At 44.5% G+C, this 20,366-nt stretch overlaps 1 protein-coding gene across 1 annotated transcript in view; it reads left to right on the top strand.

Annotated features, from left to right (window-relative positions):
* Positions 1-2,653: 2,653 nt before the first annotated feature.
* The window catches only part of SNRNP70 (small nuclear ribonucleoprotein U1 subunit 70), a 38,432-nt gene continuing 20,719 nt past the window's right edge, over positions 2,654-20,366 (top strand). Inside the window, exons 1-5 of the mRNA XM_068241140.1 lie at positions 2,654-2,791; positions 12,218-12,373; positions 16,025-16,087; positions 19,071-19,125; positions 19,252-19,316. Coding sequence (XP_068097241.1) covers positions 12,227-12,373; positions 16,025-16,087; positions 19,071-19,125; positions 19,252-19,316 — 330 coding nt within the window. The 5' untranslated portion in view covers positions 2,654-2,791; positions 12,218-12,226. The remainder of the gene's footprint in view (positions 2,792-12,217; positions 12,374-16,024; positions 16,088-19,070; positions 19,126-19,251; positions 19,317-20,366) is intronic.

Genomic DNA, 20,366 nt, shown 5'->3' with positions numbered 1-20,366 from the left:
GACCAAGCTAAAGGACAACAGGCTTTGTTCTGCCTATTAGAGCATCACTCGAATATTGTAAAAGCCTGCTGCCTCCACTGGCTTCACTTGTAAAAAAATAAAACATATTTTCCCCAATCAACATTTTTATAAAGTATTAATTGATAATGTGCAAGTTTTTAATAGATTTTCAACCAATTCGATGTTTATAAATCAAATGGAAAAAGCACCATAAACTTGTGTGCAGTGTTTTTGCTTACCCAACCAATTAGGGCCCACGCATGCACAGAAGAGCTGCGACTGGCCAAACTATCAGAGTTTTTCACGGGAGAACGGGGCGACCGGGGAGGATGGCAGCCCACGGTCCACATGAGGCTGGAGGAAAGCCCAGGTAAGTATAAATCAGGCTCAGTGTACCATCGTAGTTTCTAAACTGGAGGAAACAATACATACCTCAGTAGAGGGAAGCCTCTGTATGGTCCAGAGGCTTCCCCGGTCTTCTTACACTCTTCCTCTCCTGCACTGGGATCCATTGAACATAATCAGCAATATTGTCGATATCCCAGCCAGGGCACTATCTGCATGGAGTTTGTATGTTCTCCCTGTGTCTGCGTAGGTTTCTTCCCACAACCCAAAAGCATACAGATAAGTTAATTGGCTTTCCTCTAACCGTATTACTTTTACAAGACTTTGTTTTTTTCTACCTACATATATTGGCTTTCCTCTAAAATTGGCCCTAGACTATGATACATACCCTACACCATACATGCATAGACATATGACTATGGTAGGCAATGTTCTCCCGAGAATTTTTTCCCAGCCAGGTGACATAAAAAAGTAGCTGGTGGGTACAACGGGGGAATATATGGGGGGGGGGGGCTTCTCTGTGCAACTCTGCATTACAGCATTGGAGGAGGATGCAGAGGCGAGCCGATGGCAGCCGGAAGCTCACCAAAATTAGCAGGTGGAGCACTTAGCTAAAAGAGCCTGGGGAGGACTCTGGTAGGGATTAGATTGTGAGCCCCTCTGAGGGACAGTCAAGTGTTAATATACTCTTTACAGCACTGCAGAAGTCAGCGCTATATAAATACTAAATAATAATAATAGTTAGCAATGTTGCTTGCAGCCGCTCTGCACATGTGCTTCAGATTTGCTTTAAAGAGAATCTGTAAACCCCCCACCCCTCAGGATGATACTTACCTCGGGAGGGGGAAGCCTTTGAATGCTAATGGGGCTTCGATCCATCCTCTTCACCCTCCAGGATCCAGCGCTTGCAGCCCCCGGGTACCCGGAGTCAGAGTCGTGGTTTCATAAACTGAGGATTCGGAGTCAGAAGATTTTTGTCCCGACTCCACAGCCCTGGTTGCAGCACCACCTGGAATATGGAGGCATAACTGCAGCGCTGGAGCCTGGGAGGTAAGTGATTACTGGGGCTGTGCAGATCTCCCTGGCAGCATGATTTTTTCCAGGTTTTAGTGTCTGAAAGGGTGCAAAAAAATTGTACCGCTTTTAGACCCTAAAATCCGGAAAGAATCAGAACGCCAAGGGGGTTAAGGAACAGATCGATAATGCAATCGTTCATTGAGTCCACCAGCCTCTCTGTTTTCACACGATTTGAGAAAACATGATGATTCACTAAAAATTGTACTATTTATGAGCACCTAAAGAAAAGGTTTTAATTTCTGTCTAGCATACCTCCCAACTTTTAGAGATGAGAAAGAGGGACATTTAAGCCACACCTCTAATCATGCCCCCATCACACCACTAGTCAAGCAGACAATAAGGGCCCGTTCATACTATGCGCGTTCCTAGGTGTTTTCAGGGAACGCGTACGGGTAGCAAATACGCATAGAAACGGCTCATAAGGGTTTTGAATGGGCTAGTTCACATGTATGCGTATGAGACGCATACGTTTCTCATCCGCATTGCTGCACGCAGTTCTGTGCGTCACGCATTAAAACGGATGCAATGAAAGTCTATGGACGCGTATCAAAAACGCGTACTATTGCGTTTTTAGCGTCCGTTTTCCTCTGCGGTTCCCATAATTCTTTTTTTTCCCCTGGGTCTCGTGTGTGTGCAAAACGCAATAGAATACGCATTAGAACGCAAGAAAAACGCATGCGTTTTTCAACTTGCGTTTCTTTGATTTTAAACGCATTCTTCATACGCAGATAGTCTGAACAGGCCCTAAAGATTTCATTAGAAAACTATGTTGTTTTATAAATAAAACCACACTGGTCCTTTCTATCCTGGTTAATTTTTTTCTTTATATTAACATTTTAAAATTAGTAATATATCAATTTAAAGGCTGTAAAGTTTAGAGTCAAACACATTTTTAGTAGAGAAATATATATATTTACATAGAAAGAGGGACAAAGTCTTGAAAGAGGGACGAATGAGGAGGAAACAGGGCTCCCAAAAAGGGACTGTACCTCCAAAAGAGGGACAGTTGGGAGCTAAAGGCTCTATTTATTCCGTCAATCTTGATAAAGAAAATGGCGAGAGGATGCAACAACAATCACGACACGCAGCAGGATACCAGCCAAAGTAACCGAAATTCAAAACTATCGAACTTCTTTCTCTAAGGGACTGGTGACGTCACGTGCCGCAGAACACACAGACGTGAGTAACGCGTTAGTAGTTCCGGCGGTGGGTGGGCTCTGTAGAGCACACATGACTGTTGTGTGAGGCGGAGTGATTCTCGCTGATGACGCGGTGAGACCGATACACGCGCCGTGCGGCCTGGTGTTTGGGAGAGGAGCGGAGCCCTGACGTGAGCGGAGCTGCAGCGGCGGCACAGGACACCGCCTCGGTGAGCATGGGTGGAGGTGTGATGGGGAGGCGGGCGGGGATGTAGGCCTCACAGGGAGGCGGGAAGGTGCAGGCTGGGAAGGCCCGAGCAGGCGCGGGTGGATAGGCCGATGTTCATTGCCCCGCCGCATGGCCCCTTTGTACTCAGGTCGGAAGAGGAATGCTCTGCAGCGCGGCTAGCTGCCTGTGAGGCCATATTGCCGCGCTCTCCCGCTTTGTTCCATGCTGAGGAATGGCATGGCGCCCTCCGAGTGACGTCAGCGGGATGTAGGCCTCTGGGAATCGGCTGATGTAGGCCTCTGGGAATGGGACCGAAATCTGCTTGTGCCCATGGGGTCAGTGGCGTAGCAATAGGGGTTGCAGAGGTTGCGACCGCATCGGGGCCCATGGGCCTGAAGGGCCCTCACTCAACTACAGTATTAGCTCTCTATTGGTCCTGTGCTCATAATAATCACTTTTGTAGATACTTTGAATAGTGGTAATCATTAACAAACTGCTCCCCATCCCCTTCTTGCACCTGACACTAGTTACCATTGGCAGATTTTGGTGCGCCGTAACAATTATGTATAGAGTGCTTGGGGGGGCCCCATTGTAAAACTTGCACCGGGGCCCACAGCTCCTTAGCTACACCACTGCATGGGGTGGTGGAAATACGCGCTGAAAATGACCACGATGTTCTCTATTAAATGCTTTCTAGCATGGCCTTATGGCCCTAATTTCACATCTGGCAATGCACCATGCAATCTTAAAGAGGAACTGTAACGACAAAACGGCCCCTGGGGGGTACTCACCTCGGGTGGGGGAAGCCTCAGGATCCTAATGAGGCTTCCCACGCTGTCCTGCGTACCTCGGGGGTCTCGCTGTAGCCCTCCGTACAGCCGTGATGCAATATTTACCTTCCTGGCTCCTGCGCAGGCGCTCTGATGGCTGTCGGCGCCGAAGTAGGCAGAAATACCCTATCGCCGTCGGGTCTGCTCTACTGCGCAGGTGCAAGTTTCCGGCGCCTGCGCAGTAGAGCGTACCCGACGGAGATCGGGTATTTCCGTGCCGAAAGCCGCCACAGCGCCCCCGCTGGAGCCAGCAAAGGTAAATATTGAAGCTACAGTCGGCTCTGTCGCCGGCTGTTCGGAGGGCTGCAGCGAGACCCCCGTGGGACAGAGGACGGCGTGGGAAGCCTCATTAGGATCCGGAGGCTTCCCCCACCCGAGGTGAGTACCCCCCAGGGGAGGTTTTTGTTGTTAGAGTCTCTTTAAAGGGATACTGTAGGTGGGTCAGGGGAAAATGAGTTGAACTTACCCGGGGCTTCTAACGGTCCCCCGCACACATCCTGTGTTGGCGCAGCCACTCACCGATGCTCCGGCCCCGCCTCCGGTTCACTTCTGGAATTTCAGACTTTAAAGTCTGAAAACCACTGCGCCTGCGTTGCCGTGTCCTCGATCCCGCTGATGTCACCAAGAGCGCACAGCGCAGGCCCAGTATGGTCTGTCTGCGCAGTACACTCCTGGTGACATCAGCGGGAGTGAGGACATGGCAACGCAGGCGCAGTGGTTTTCTGACTTTAAAGTCAGAAATTCCAGAAGTGAACTGGAGGCGGGGCCGGAGCATCGGTGAGTGGCTGCGCTAACACAGGATGTCTGCGGGGGACCATCAGAAGCCCCGGGTAAGTTCAACTCATTTTCCCCCGACCCCCCCCCCCCCCCCCCTACAGTATCCCTTTAATTGTACAATTGCATTGGTTGCGGAAATGTTTGTGCTTCGAGAGCCTGCTGAAAAGTTCGCCATTTAAATGAAGTGGATGTAATTGTAATGTTTGCTTGAACAGAATTAGTCAATAGTCTAGCTGAGGGGACCCAACAGAAAACCTCGTAGACCAAAGTCCGTGTCCTGCTTTTGGCAATTTGGTCGTAACCATTCATTTTTAAATGACTTAAAGAAAACCTGTACTGAAAAAAAAAGTTCCCCTGGGGGGGTACTCGCCTCAGTAGAGGAAAGCCTCTGGACCCTATCCAGTGTTCTCCCCAGGCTCTTTTAGCCGGGTGCTCCACCCGGCTAGTTTTGGTGACCACCCGGCTGTTATCGTCTCACCTCCTCCTATGCTGTAAGCAGAGTTGCCCTGCATTTTCATCTCAACCCACCCGGCTACTTTTTCATGCCACTAAGCTACTATTTCATGCCACCCGGCTGGAGTAAAATTCTGGGGAGAACACTGCTATCGAAGCTTCCCCCGTCGTCCTGTGTCCCACGGCGGTCTCGCTGCAGCCCCCGGAACACACAGGCGACAATTTGTCGCGCTGTGCCATAGTTACCTTTTCTGGCTCCAGCCGGGGCGCTGTTGCGGCTCTTCCCACGGAGATCGGCGAAAATAGCCGATCTCAGTCGGGTCAGCTCTACTGCGCAGGAGACTTGCGCCTGTAACTGACGTTGATCTAATCCAAGGGGTCGAGAGCCTCCGAGGACCAGTAGATGGGTTTTGAGCGTCTGGATTTACAAGTGCATGCTCTGTATATTCCTCCCAGTGGCAAACCTGAGTCAGGCTCGAGATTACTGCTAGTAGCATCTTTCCCACCCAAGGCTGCCTTGGGATTAGTGACAAGGAGGTCGAAGTTAACCTAATGTGAGCTCACTTTCAGTTTGATATTTAGCTAAATAGAGAGAAGGCTCTGAATAGTATAGAATAGAGGTGCCCACACTTTTTCAGCTTGCAAGCTACTTCAAAAAATTACAAATTAGGAATGATCCACCAGGTACTATCTACCTACAGATGCATGCCACAACTTCAGCACATGCACAGGACTCAGTTGGGATCTAATCAGAAATCCTTTGTGATCTACTAGTAGATCACAATCTACCCAATGGGCACCCGTAGTATAGGGACTTCCCATTCCTTTCTCTGGCTCATTGTTGCAGCACAGTCCCTGGTGGTAGCTTTTTGACCTACTCAGTCGAATTGCTGTTCAGAAGTCCTACGGCAAACTCAGGGACATGTGTACTTCTGAGGATAAGCCCATCCATACGGTGTATATGCGGGTCCTTGGAGCTACTTGTGGACATGAGTAGTTCTGGAGATAGCCCAAGGCGTTCTGAATATCTACAACTGGGCTGGAAGGAAAACATTTTTATTTTTTTCAAAATTGTCTGCAAGAATGAATTATTGTTTGGCCAAACATAAGAGGTGAAGGTCCTGTGACTGCAGTAAATGGTGACACTGTTCTCCACTGCATTCTTGGTTCTGTAGACATTGTTCGGTAGAATAACTTGTAACGTCGTTGGCAGTCTTTACTAGCAACCAGGGTTGTGAAGTCGGTATGAGAATACTCCGACTCCAATCGGTTTATGAAACCTTCGACTCCAGGTACCCGAAATAACTCACTCTCCAACTCCTGTCTATTTGAATGCCTACAAACACCATAACATCTAAGAGCAAATCTTGTTTTAAAGTACCGCTGAACTAAGAGGCGGCTGCCATATTTTTTTCTCTTCAGTACTACTAGCTGCCTGGCAGTCCTGCAGATCGTTGTCTACAGTAACGTCTGAATCACACATGTGAAACAAGTATGCACCGAATCCAGTTAGACTTCAGTTAAACATCTGATCTGCATGCTGCATGCTTGTTCGGGATCTGTGGCTTTAAGCGGTATTGTCACCATAACAATCAAATTTCAACAGCAACTGTGTATTAAAGAGAATCTGTATTGTTAAAATCGCACAAAAGTAAACATACCAGTGCGTTAGGGGACATCTCCTATTACCCTCTGTCACAATTTCGCCGCTCCTCGCCGCATTAAAAGTGGTTAAAAACAGTTTTAAAAAGTTTGTTTATAAACAAACAAAATGGCCACCAAAACAGGAAGTAGGTTGATGTACAGTATGTCCACACATAGGAAATACATTCATACACAAGCAGGCTGTATACACCCTTCCTTTTGAATCTCAAGAGATCATTTGTGTGTTTCTTTCCCCCTGCAGCTATCTTCCACTGAAGTGTCAGGCTGTTTCTTCCTGCAGAGTGCAGACAGCTCTGCCTGTATGTAATTCCTCAGTATGTGAAAGCCCAGCCAGCTCAGAGGAGGATTTATCCAGCTTGTAAAAGATAAGAGAGAAGCTGCCCTAATCTAAATAATACACAGGCAGTGTGCAGAGAGGGGGCTGGAGGGGGGAGATGCATCACAGAACCACAACACTGAAGAACTTGGCAGCCTTCCAGACACAGGCTGACAAGTCTGACAAGAGAGAGATAAGTTGATTTATTACAGAGATGGTGATAGTAAAACGTGCTGCAGTAAGCCAGAACACATTAGAATAGCTTTTGGAACTTGTAGGATGATAAAAAACAGGATGCAATTTTTGTTACGGAGTCTCTTTAAAGAGGCACTGAAGCGAAAAAAAAAATATGATATAATGAATTGGTTGTTTACTATGAATAATTACTAGAAGATTAGCAGCAAAGAAAATATTCTCATACTTTTATTTTCAGGTATATAGTGTTTTTTTTCTAACATTGCATCATTCTATATTATGTGCAGATTACACAACACTAAGCTTTCAAAATGAGTCTTTCAGAGCAGTCTGTGAAGTAATGACTTCTCCTCTAGCAGATAAAAAGAAAACAGTTCACTTACAGTTGAGATAATAAAAGTCAGATAACAGCCCTCTCCACCACTAACTTAAGGTGGCCATACACTGGCCTGATTCCCGGCCGTTTCGACAGCAGATTCGATCCTGGGATCGAATCTGCTGCCAATCGTTCGCGGTAAACGCCGACGACGATCCGATTTCCTCCCGAAATCGGATCGGTCCGTCGATCGCACCATGCGGGAAATTACCCTCGATCGCCCGTGGGTAAAGTGCGCGTCGCTAGCGGCGGCCGATCCGATGAAAAATACATTACCTGATGCGGGCTCCCGGGCGTCTTCTCTGCATCTTCTCAGCGCTGCACCCGCTCCATCCCGGCGCTTCCTGGGTCACTGCAGTGACCCAGGAAGTTCAAATAGAGGGCGCTCTATTTGAACTTCCTGGTCACGGAGTGACCCAGGAAGCGCCGGGATGGAGCGGGTGCAGCGCTGAGAAGATGCCGAGAAGACGCCCGGGAGCCAGCGTCAGGTAATGTATACGGGGGGGGGACAGGCGGCAGGAGCAGCTGAACAGATTGTGATCGGTTTCAGGCTGAAATCGATTCACAATCTGTTTGCAGTAAAGGCAGCCATACGATCCCTATCTGATCAGATTCGATCAGATAGGGATCTGTCAGCTGGTCGATCTGATGGCACATCGACCAGTGTATGGCTGCCTTTAGTCGTAGAGATTAATGGCTTTTTTTGCATAGAGATAACTGGAGTTTCTTAGCTTTTCCTGTACTGGAAACAATTAGACTGATGTATCTGATCTTAATGTTTTATTTCTTAGCTGTACTACACATACAAATCATAATATCATAAAAATTTTTTCGCTTCAGTGTCTCTTTAAAGAGAGTCTGAAGCGAGAATAGATCTCGCTTCAGACCTCATATATAGCAGGGGCACTTGTGCCCCTGCTAAACCGCCGCTATCCAGCGGCTTAACGGGGGTCCCTCCGTAATGCGGGGGAGCGCTTTCGCATTGGGGCAGGGCTAGCCGCCTCAGCCCTGCCCCACGCGCGTCTGTCAGATGCGTATCTCCGCCTCTCCCCCGCCCCTCTCAGTCTTCCTTCACTGAGAGGGGCGGGGGAGAGGCGGCGATGCGCGTCTGATAGACGCGACTGGAGGCAGGGCTGCAGCCGTTAGCCCTGCCTCCAGGAAGGGAAATTCTACGACCAACCTAGCGACCAACTTTTGCGGGGGGGTGTGTTGGGGGTGAAGGGACCCCCGTTTAGCCGCGGGATAGCGGCGTTTTAGCAGGGGCACACGTGCCCCTGCTATATATGAGAGCTGAAGCAAGATTTAGCCTCGCTTCAGTGTCTCTTTAAGAGACGAATTTCATGTTACATACTTTCAATCAACAAGATTGTAATATGAAAATTAGAGGAGTCGAGGGAATCCTAAACTGAGGAGTCAGTGGATTTTTGTACCGACTCCACAGCCCTGATATATTCCTCCTCTTCCATTTCAGTGTTCTCCCCAGAAAAAATTTCCAGCCGGGTGGCATGAAAAAGTAGCCGGGTGGGGCGATATGACAGAATGCAGCGGCCGGCGCTTCTCTGCTTACAGCAGAGGAGGTGAGCCAATGACAGCCGGGTGCTCGCCAAAACTATCTGGGTGGAGCACCCGGCTAAAAGAGCCTGGGGAGAACTCTGCATTTATTTCTTTATCTAGCTGCTTATCAGAAACACCCTCTGATTACTTGTGTTAACAAGCAAGGCTGAGGTGACTCAGTGATTGGATGTGTAAATAAAAAAAATTGACAGTGCAGTTGTTAGTATACACCTCAGTGAGAGTGTCTGAAGACTCTGGGAGGAGGGCAGCTAATTAATACACAATGAGCATGAGAAGGGAGGGGGGAAAACAAGAGTCAGGGAGGTTATGATGTCAGTATTAGCTTGGCAAAATGGCCACTGCCTAGAATAGGATTTTCTGCTTTTCCTTTATACAATTCACAGGAATCATTACTTGGATAGCACAATACAACTGTTACGTAAGTAGAAGTAGTATTTATCTACTTATATGTGTTTTTTATTTCTAGGTTAGCATGGGTGTCGCCTGTTCTTTAAGGTGGTCACTTATTATGCAGTCTGACTGTACAATTTTTATACAATCTTGCCAACATACATGTAGTATAACAGCAACAGATTCACTGTGATGTGGCTATATTTTTCAGTTAGTCTCTAAAGCCCAATCTACATGATATGATTCTTTATACGATTCGATTATGATTCTATTTACGATCCAATTAAATCCAACATGTCCAATCGGGATTCGATTTGATTTGCCATTGCAAAACGGCAAATCGAATTGAACCGAATCAAATCCCGATCGGACATGTTGGATTTAATCGGATCGTATAAAGAATCGTAGCGTGTAGATGGCGCTTTATACTACATGAAAGTGGTAAAATTGATTGTACAGTCAGATTGCATGGTCTATGGCTTAATGTATTAGAGGCACAGGATCTGCAAAACAGACAAGGCAGTCTGCATTTTTAAAAGGAAATGGGTCAGCTCCATATCAATCTTGGTTCTGGTTTACTTTAACCGGTTCAGCGCCGCAGTGCCGAAAATCTCATGCATCCGAGCAACGTTCACCTCCCATTCATTCGCCTATAACTTTATTGCTACTTATCACAATGAATTGATCTATAGCTTGTTTTTTCCGCCACCAATTAGGCTTTCTGTGGGTGATACATTTTGCTAAGAGCCACTTTACTGTAAATGCATTTTAACCAGTTCGCATTCAGTCGTTTTTCGCTTCATGCATCCGAACAATGTTCACCTCCCATTCATTAGCCTATACCTTTATTACTACTTATCACAATGAACTGATCTATATCTTGTTTTTTCCGCCACCAATTAGGCTTTCTTTGGGGGGTACATTTTACTAAGAGCCACTTTACTGTAAATGCATTTTAAAAGGAAGAATAAGAAGAAAACGGAAACAAATCATTATTTCTCACTTTTCGGCAATTATAGTTTTAAAATAATACATGCCTCCATAATTAAAACCCACGTATTGTATATGCCCATTTGTCCCGTTTATTACACCATTTAAATTATGTCCCTATCACAATGTATGGCGACAATATTTTATTTGGAAATAAAAGTGCATTTTTTCCGTTTTGCATTCATCACTATTTACAAGCTTATAATAAAAAAAAAAAGAAATATTTCATCTTTACATAGATATTTAAAAAGTTTAGACCCTTAGGTAAATATTTGTGTTTTTTTTTTTTTTTAATTGTAATGTTTTTTGTTTTTTTTAATTAAACATTTTATGTGGGTATTTTTGGGAGGGTGGGATTGAAATTGTATTTTTTTTGTAAATATATGTGTATTTTTATTTTTATTTAACATTTAGATGTAGTTTACTTTTTGGCCACAAGATGGCAGCCATGAGTTGTTTACAGTGACGTCACTCTAAGCGTACCACGTACGCTTAGAGCGACATAGGAAGCAGAAAAAGCGTAGCTTCCGAGAGAAGCTGTCGCTTTTTCTGCGGGGGAGAGGAATCAGTGATCGGGCACCGTTGCCCGATTCACTGATTCACTGGCTAACAAACCGCCGGCCGATCGCGCGCGTGCACGCGCGCGATCGGCCGCGTGGACGCGCAGGAGCGCACATGGCTTCCTGGACGCGAGTTTCACGTCCAGGAATGTGAAATAGTTAACAGGAAGAATAAGAAAAAAATGGAAAAAATTCTATTTCTCAGTTTTTGGCCATTATAGTTTGAAATTAATATACGCTACCGTAATTAAAACGCATGTATTTTATTTGCCCATCTGTCCCGGTTATTACACCATTTAAACGATGTCCCTATCACAATTTATGGTGCCGATATTTCATTTAGAAATAAAGGTGCATTTTTTCAATTTGCGTCCATCACTATTTATAAGCTTATAACTTTAAATAATATAATAACATATTCTCTTGACATGCATATTTAAAAAGTTCAGACCCTTGGGTAACTATTTATGTTTTTTGTTTTGTTTTTTTAATTGTTTTTTTTTTTTTTTTATAAAAAAAGTGTATGTGGGTAATTTTTGGTGTGGGAGGGAAACTGCTAATTTTAAATGTAAAATAATGTTTTTTTTTAATCAAAAATGTATGTGGGTGCAGTTTACTATTTGGCCACAAGATGGCCACAGTGAAAAAAGTCCTAGATGCGAACCAGCTCGCATCTAGGAACTAAAATGCTGAGGAGTTGTTTCCTGGGGGCAGAAATACCGCGCTCTCTGGAGAGAAAGCATCGGTATTTCTGCGGGGAAGTTAGATCGGTGAATGGGAATTATATTCCCATTCACTGATCGGGGGGCTAGCGGCGGGCAGCGGGGGCGCGCCCGATCGCGCGCACGAGCCGGCGGCAGCACCAGTGCCTATCGGCCGAACTGGTTAAGTGTTGGAAGGAATTAATGGTCACTATTAGGCTGTCCAGGCTACCTGCAAATTATGTTGTATCTGAATGTAGGACACAAGGCTTGTGTGTGTGTTACAATGATTCTAATTAGTAGTCTGTTGTGTTCCTGCATTGCTTTCTGGTTTAATACGACACAATTTGATTTTCACAAGAATATTACTTTAGGCCAAAGTCAGGTAGAATGACTTTCTAGGCAGTGAAGTTAGTTTTTTAATTGCAAGTTGTGCCAATCTGTAGTTGTGCTGTACTGGAGAGTCAGTAGTTGATGTAATATTTAAAGGTAGATTGCACACATTGAGAGCAGCTATGCAATGAAACGTTCATTTTCACCTGTTTATATTCTTGGTTTGAACCTTTTTTTGTTTTGTTTCCTCTCCCTTCTTCTGACAGGTCTTCAAAATGACGCAGTTCCTTCCCCCCAACTTGTTAGCACTATTTGCTCCAAGAGATCCGATTCCATATTTGCCGCCTTTGGAGAAACTACCTCATGAAAAGCACCACAATCAGCCATACTGTGGAATTGCTGGTTATATTAAGGAATTTGAGGTGAGAATTTGAATTGCTTGATCTTTATTGTAAAGTGGGCAGAATTCTTGTAGAAACATGGTTTCTTGTACATCTTGCATTTAAATGGCAATCTCTTGCAGCAGTTATTTTCTTCATATCCCACTTTTGTTGCCTTGTCTTCTAAACCATCTTGTAGTGGCCATACTGGTGAGCAGGTCCTTTGAGCACTATCAGAATCGGCAAGAAACTTCTATATGTTATAACTACTTTCAACTGAAATCAAATGTTATGAATTAACCCTTTATGTTGGAAATCTGGGCATTACACTGAAAAAAGCCCTGTTGTTGCTACAGTAATAGATATATTGTAAAAAAAAAAATTCATACAAGACACTTTGGGTCCTGAAATTTGGTATATTAAAGTGAACCTCCAGACTAAAAATCTACTCAGCAGCACTGAAAAGGCTTGGTGTTCCGTTAAAGGAGCTATCAGGCTAAAATTCGTAAAATGAGCTTTACTCACCTGCTTTCTCCAGCACCTTGTAGCCGACTGTCCCACGCCGCCTGCTCGGCCTTACTGCAGCCGCGCGAAGCGCCGCTGTCAATCATGGCCACGTGGGCCGTGGCGAACTGCGCAGATTTCACAGCATCAGAACTTTGTTTTTCTTACCCAAGCCTAATTTTTAGCTGCACAGAACCTAAGCGCCGCCCCATCAAAGATAACCGTCCGGGCATCTTTCCCCTGATGCTGTGTAAAGCATGATGGGATTTCTGATGTTTTTGTTCTGCTGTATTGGCATAAGTTTGTTGTGTTTTTTTTTTTTTGTTTTTTTTTGAGATTTGAAGCCTAGCGCGCCCAGCTGGGTGGGGTGATCAGGACACAGGACAGTTGGAACTGTCTCATGCTCCCTGTCACCTCCTTTCAACCAAAAAAATTGGCTGCCCCGTGAAATCAGAAACCTTTGCCTGTTCTTTTAAAACGGGGTGGTTAAAGAAAACCCGAGGTGGGGTTCTCACAACAAAATCCCCTTACAGAGGCAGATTTTTGAACATGTAAATTGCTAAAAGGGCAGGAGCATGCATGCATGCATGCATACAGTTTATCTGAATCTGGATGCCAGACCTCTGTATTTTGGCAGCTCCTTCAGAGATGCATTACAGTGGGTACTTAGTCAGAATAGTTTTTGATTTGGCACGTGTTGGAGTAGCTGTATGGCAATTGTTACAGAATAATTACTGAAAGTTGTTATACATACAACTTGACATTTTGTTCAATTCTGTGAAGAGAATGAGTGAGAGTTGTTGGAACTACATTATAGTAGCTATAGAGGTTGCTCTTTGGGGATACAGTATGACTTATTACTAAACGATGGTGTCTGGTAGGCCTGAACGATTTATCGTTTTTAAACCGAAATCGCGATCACGGATGCGGTGATTCCGTGATCGTCAGAGTGGCGATTTTTTTACGATATCCCGCGCCCTCCCGCTCTGCACTCCCCCTCGCTGCTCGCGGCAGCTCAGCGGCTCTCATTCCCGGCGGTTCGCCTGCAAACTTCATTCTCCCGCTGTGCGCAGCCTCTCCTCCTCCGTCATCAGCTCTTTTGGCTTCTTCCTCTGCCTAGCGTGTCATCAGCTGGGCGGGCGCCGGGCATCAGGCTCTCACTCGTTTCCTCTGCAGGACAGTGGAAGCTGCCTCAGGTAGACTTTTAGTGGCTGGAAGAAGCAGGTGCATCGGCAAGTAAAGCTTTATTTTACCTCAGAGCCTCCACACACTTGTTTTCCCTCTCCCTCCATTGCTAGCTGGGCCTGTCAGTTAAAAATAGTGTGGCAGGCAATCAGGCTCAGGAAATGGAATTACAGGATCACAGTTCAGCGCCCGCCTCCTTTGCACAGTAGAATTCTGAATGAGGCTTACAGCCTGCTAAAGCTTCATTTGAAGAAAATCGTGGATCGAATTGAAATCGCAATTTCTGACAGAAATCGTGCGATTTAATCTTTTCCTAAAATTGTTCAGGCCTAGTGTCTGGTCACCTGTAATCGCTAGATAACTGAAAAATATATCGATGAATAATTGTAACAATTGGCCTTAGAAAATCTAATGCATGTAAGTACTCTTAACGGTTGTGATAAGGTGGCCATACACTGGTCGGTTTGCCATCAGATTCGACCAACAGATAGATCCCTCTCTGATCAGAGAGGGATTGTATGGCCATCTTTACTGCAAACAGATTGTGAATCGACTTCAGCCTGAAACCGATCACAATCTGTGGAGCTGCTGCTTCTGCCGCCCCCTGCATACATTACCTGTTCCGGCCAGCGTGAGTCCCCTGATTTCTTCTTCCGCTGTTTCTTCTGCGCTCCGGGCTCCAGAACGTTCCTGCAGCTACTGAACTTCTTGTCCAGGGGAAGTTTAAACAGTAGAGGGCGCTCTACTGTTTAAACTTCCTGCCGAGACAGGAAGTTCTGTGTAGCTGGAGCCCAGCGCGAAGAAGCAGCGGGGACTCGCGCCGGCCGGAACAGGTAATGTATACCCGATGTTTCACTGCTGAATATGCTTCACTGTTACATTAGTTTGAGGTTTTAACCCTTTTTTTTCCTTTTTTGGACAATTTTCATTGTTTGAACATGCTTCACTTTTTGATATGTTTCACTGCTAGATTAGTGGTTAGTTTCTCTCCTGTTGGGGCACGTCACTGCCGTAGGAGAGTCTATTAGGGATAATGTGTGCACAACTTATGCTGAAGCTAACGCCCCCTTTACTGTACCTGTTTTGAATGCAAGGTGTGTAACCTGCCCGTTAGTCGAGCTCTGCATACTTGTGCAGGTAGTCAATTCAGGTGCAGCGTCTGTTTGGAAGCGCTGCCATTTCCTTCTGCTGTACAAAATTTAAGTATACTTCAGGCTAGCTGCCTCCAGGGGTGTCAGCTTGCATTCAAATTTTAGAATTTAGATTAGTGTTAGCACATAATTTGCATCTGATTTGTATTCAAGGTGTGTATTTAGCCCCAAGGGGCTGGGCATATCTCTGGAGCTTTCACTTCACTTGCAGCCTGTGAGCGCTGCCCATTGCTTGCTGTCTTTTGAGGTAATGTATACCCGATGTATTGCGTCGGGCATTTGAACGCCGCTATCGACACACTCCCGACCCGCCGGCGGTCGAGAAAAATCTTCCGCACGGACGAATCGGCGGGAACGCTCGACTTCGGACGGAAATCGATCGTTCTGTCAGCGGTGTGCGTGATTTCACAGCCGATTCATTCGCTGTAAACGAATCGGCCGTATGTCGGCGGGAAAATCGTTCGGTGTATGGGCCCCTTTAGTGAGTTGCTTAGATTGATATAGATCTGGCTTTAATTATATACATGGATACTGTCTGCTGAAAGAGTTTAGATTTTGCCTGGAGATTTACTTTGTAGGGTGACTGACTCTTGTGAACCAAAAATGATGCGGCAGGTAACCTGCCATAGCATAACTGGCTGCTGTTGCAAATAAGCATATTTTAAGCTGTCTCAAATGAAAAATCATAGCTGGATGAAGGCGGAAGTAGATGATTTTATATAACTTGAATTACAAAATCTTTATTGTATTAGTATTAAATTAGTTAATTTTATTAACAAAAGTTTTGTTTTGTTTCCTTAACCAGTTTTCATTCCTGAGATTTTTATTTTTTTTTACATTTTTGTATGTATAGGACCCAAGAGATGCTCCACCACCAACAAGAGCAGAGACCAGAGATGAGCGGATGGAAAGGAAGGTAAGCTGTTCTGTTTCTTTCTCTTCCCCCCCCCCCCCCCCTTCTTGCATTCATTAACCTCCTGAGCGGTATGGACGAGCTCAGCTCGTCCATCACCGCCGGAGGCTGCCGCTCAGGCCCTGCTGGGCCGATTTTTATCAAATAAAGTGCAGCACACGCAGCCGGCACTTTGCCAGCCGCGTGTGCTGCCTGATCGCCGCCGCTCTGCGGCGATTCGCCGCGAGCAGCGGCGAAAGAGGGCCCCCCTAGCCGCCTGAGCCCTGCGCAGCCGGAACAAAAAGTTCCGGCCAGCGCTAAGGGCTGGATCGGAGGCGGCTGACGTCAGGACGTCGGCTGACGTCCATGACGTCACTCCGCTCGTCGCCATGGCGACGATCTAAGCAAAACAAGGAAGGCCGCTCATTGCGGCCTTCCTTGTTTATTATGGGCGCCGGAGGCGATCGGAAGAACGCCTCGAGCGCCCTCTAGTGGGCTTTCATGCAGCCAACTTTCAGTTGGCTGCATGAAATAGTTTTTTTTTAATTAAAAAAAAACCCTCCCGCAGCCTCCCTGGCGATCTCAATAGAACGCCGAGGAGGTTAAGGGGCTTCAGAGTTTTCAACAATAAATGGTTAGGAGACACAGACATCAATATAAGCACAGAACATTAGGATGGGATCATTTGTGGGCTCAGACGGTTATCCGCAGGCGTTGGGCGTTTGCTCCTATATCTCTCTGCACATTTTATAAACCATTACAGGACCACCATCGCAAAAAAAACCCATACATAAATTAAAATAAAAGTACAATGTGCTCCAAATTAGTTGTAGTCACTTTGGTCATTGGTAATGTGATGGCTCTGAACCCTCTGGGTTTGGTCTAGACCAAATTATCATTGGAAATTCTCAGGATTCTTTATTTTCAAAAGCACTCCTTGGACTGGAGAGGTACAATCCGATTGCCAACATTGTGTGCATGCAAATGAGCAGACCAGCTGTTACCTTTTGTATAGCTCCTTTCCAGGGAAAACTTTTGAAAATAATAAAGGAAACCCTACGAATTTCCCTTGAGGAGATGAACTACGGTAGGCCAAAACATCTTGCGAAGGTTAGAGCTGTCAGTACCTCCAGTAAGTGAGGGCAACAAAGGAAAAAAGTAATTTGTAGTGCATGTTACTTTGAGACTAATGCACAATTACACGTATATTTTACAGTATTCACAATATTTAATCTGCTAGTGACATATGATGAATAATAGATCTGCAAATCTTACTGATAGACTAGGGCTTAATAGTTTGTCATTCTGCCAAAGCCATATATTAACATGACTTTTGTGTTACAAATGAGAACATTTTAAATTCTGCCATAGAGATTGTTTGGTATGACTGGTTATTAGTGCAGAGTGAACTATGCAGACATGGACCTGTGGCTGTATTGTGTCGTTTTCTATAGAATGTCAGGTTGCCTAGTATTAAAGTGGTCTGAAACTCTGACATTCAATAAAAATGTTTTTCAACTTTTTATTATTCAGATAGTTATCATATTTGCTTTTGTGCACAAGTAATATTGTCTGTCTACAAATTACAAGTTTCCAAAGTGTAGGTTTTCTTGCCCTGAAAGCTACCATTGCATTTTAGTCCAACTGCTTTTATTATATATTAAAATCTGAAGCAGAGACAGCTTCTCAGTTTTTTTAACTTGTTACACACATGTATCAACATTGGAATGTAAACAAAGATACTGTTATCTCCAGTTTGGATGTGGATTTGAACTTGAATAGCAGGACAAAGTGCTTTGTTTAACCATTTCAGTGATGTTCTGCTAAACAAAAATTTATGTGATAGTAGCTTTAAAGCTGTGAGGAATCTTTTACAGCAAAGTAGAAATGCTGACTTTTAGACCACTTTAAGTTGTATGTTCATGTATCTATTGCTTAGGGCTTCCACTGTTATGATTGGTGCTCTTGATGCTTGAATACAAATAGACTGACAAATAACTGATCAGAGCCTTGAGAGAATGTATGTTCATGTCATAGTCATCTCAGTCATTAAGCTTTAAAGTTACTCTTCACTTCAAAGGTCTGCTTTTATATATTGTCCTCATTCATACTATTAGCATTCTTTTGCTAAGAAATCATATTAGTCATATATATTCATATATACCGTATATTACGGCGTATAAGACGACAGGGCGTATAAGACGACCCCCCAACTTTTCCAGTTAAAATATAGAGTTTGGGATATACTCGCCGTATAAGACTACCCCTCTTCCAATGTACACCAAATTAAAATAAAAATAAAAAAAAATGTACTGGTGCTGTGTATGAACAGATACTGGTGCTGTACTGTATGTGTTACCCAGTATATAACAGTATATAGTCAATTGACTTGTTGCATTGGTCAACTCTACTAAGTAGACTGGTCAGCTCTCCTTGTCTACCTGTTTATCAGAGCGGCATGGAAGAATAGATTGCGTCCCCTTAGCAGGGAGATCTGAGAGGCGGTAACAGGATAGGGCGGCATCAATGACACCCAGCGTATAAGACGACCCCCAACTTTTCAAAAGGTTTTCAAGGGTTAAAAAGTAGTCTTATACGCAGGAATATACAGTATTTAGACATTTGCACACCTTGTCAAGTGTTTTATTATTTAATTTGATAAACATGTAAATGCTTAGACAAATACTGTATAGCTCATTTTTTTAAGAGCTGTGGAGTTACTCTGACCAGCCCTGGTAGGAATGGGCAATGAGATGTTAATCTAAGTTGATGCAAATAATTCTTAGTTGATGCAGTAAGTATACTAATCCATGCAGCTTCATGTCCAAGCTGTATAAATGTACATATTATCATAAAATTTGCATCAATACAGAATTGTTTTCATCACGTTGATCATCCCTATTTCTTGGTATGTCTGTTTGGTAATGTTGGAATGTTACATGCATGCGCAGCGTGCTTGCAGTATGACTGTGGCTTAAGGAATTTAATGTAAACACAACTTTTGCAGAGGCGAGAGAAGATCGAAAGAAGACAGCAAGACGTGGAAAACGAGCTGAAGATCTGTAAGTGCTTTTTTTTGTATACAACACAGGTTCTTTGATTCAATCTTTAATTATATATCATTATAGTCATGCAGATTTTGAAACAAAGAACTTCTTTGACCTTAGTTTGTTTTTTCACTTTACCAGGGGATCCTCATAATGATCAGAATGCTCAAGGAGACGCCTTCAAAACACTTTTTGTTGCCAGAGTGGTACGTTCCTCTGTTTCATTTATAAGAACAATGTATAAGTTCCAGTTTATTAAAAGCACAAAAGGTCATTTAGGAATTTTCTACAAGTTTGGGAATACTATTAATGGGAGTTTGTTGGGATTCGGGAACTACTGGAGCTAATGTTAACCTTACTATGACCCCCTACTATGACCTGGTTTAACGTGGTGCATACTTTCATACAGAATCAGTGGTCTATAAAATAGGTGTATTATTCATGACAGCTATTGAAATTTTAGTATGAAATTTTCAAATCACACCTGTACTGCTACTTGTGGGAGTGGTGGAGTAAATTAATCTCGGTGGTCAGCGGTGCTACTGCAATAATGGAATGTGGTTTCCACTAAGAAAAAGCGAGTAAATATGAACAGGGTACAATATTGAAAGCAAACTTCTCAGCAGCTCTTTTTCAGGACTATTTACCAGTTTTAGGTCTTGATTTAAATGACTGCTGATTCTAGTTTTGATTCTGACCTTTAGCTCAGAGGGAAGCATCTGATTAGTTAGTACTTCACATGCTAATGGGCAGGTTAGTCCGCTTTGTAAGCAGTGGCTGTAACAGTGGTGGGACACCCAAAAGTTGGCTTCTTCTGCCTGCGCAGTAACTCTGTCCTACTCAGCTTTCTCCTGCAATAGCCTGATGGGGTCCACGCTACTGCACAGGCATGAGTCGCCTACACAATAGCATGGGACCGGCTACTACCAAAGAAAGCAGAGCGGGATGGAGCTACTGTGCATGTATGAGGTGGCCAAACTTCGGAGGTGCTGAAACAAGACTATGCAGGACCACAAGGGAAGCCTCTTTAGCATCCAGAGGCTTCCCCCTCCCAAGGGAATTATCTATAAATATGCCATGCAAAACTCAGATTTGCTTTAAAGTCCAACTAAGCTGGAAATTGAATAGGACAATGATATTTAATGTAAATTATACATATTAACTTTTCAGCGTAGCACTTTCTGCAACTTTTTTCCCCACAGAGCTATGCACCTACCCTTGCTGATTTCAGGTGACTGGTCTGTTTCAAAATTGAG

Source organism: Hyperolius riggenbachi, chromosome 6 (assembly GCF_040937935.1).
Source record: "Hyperolius riggenbachi isolate aHypRig1 chromosome 6, aHypRig1.pri, whole genome shotgun sequence".
NCBI classification, from domain to species: Eukaryota; Metazoa; Chordata; class Amphibia; order Anura; family Hyperoliidae; genus Hyperolius; species Hyperolius riggenbachi.
Note: the sequence above shows the minus strand (reverse complement) of the source record. Positions and strands in the feature narration are given on the sequence as shown.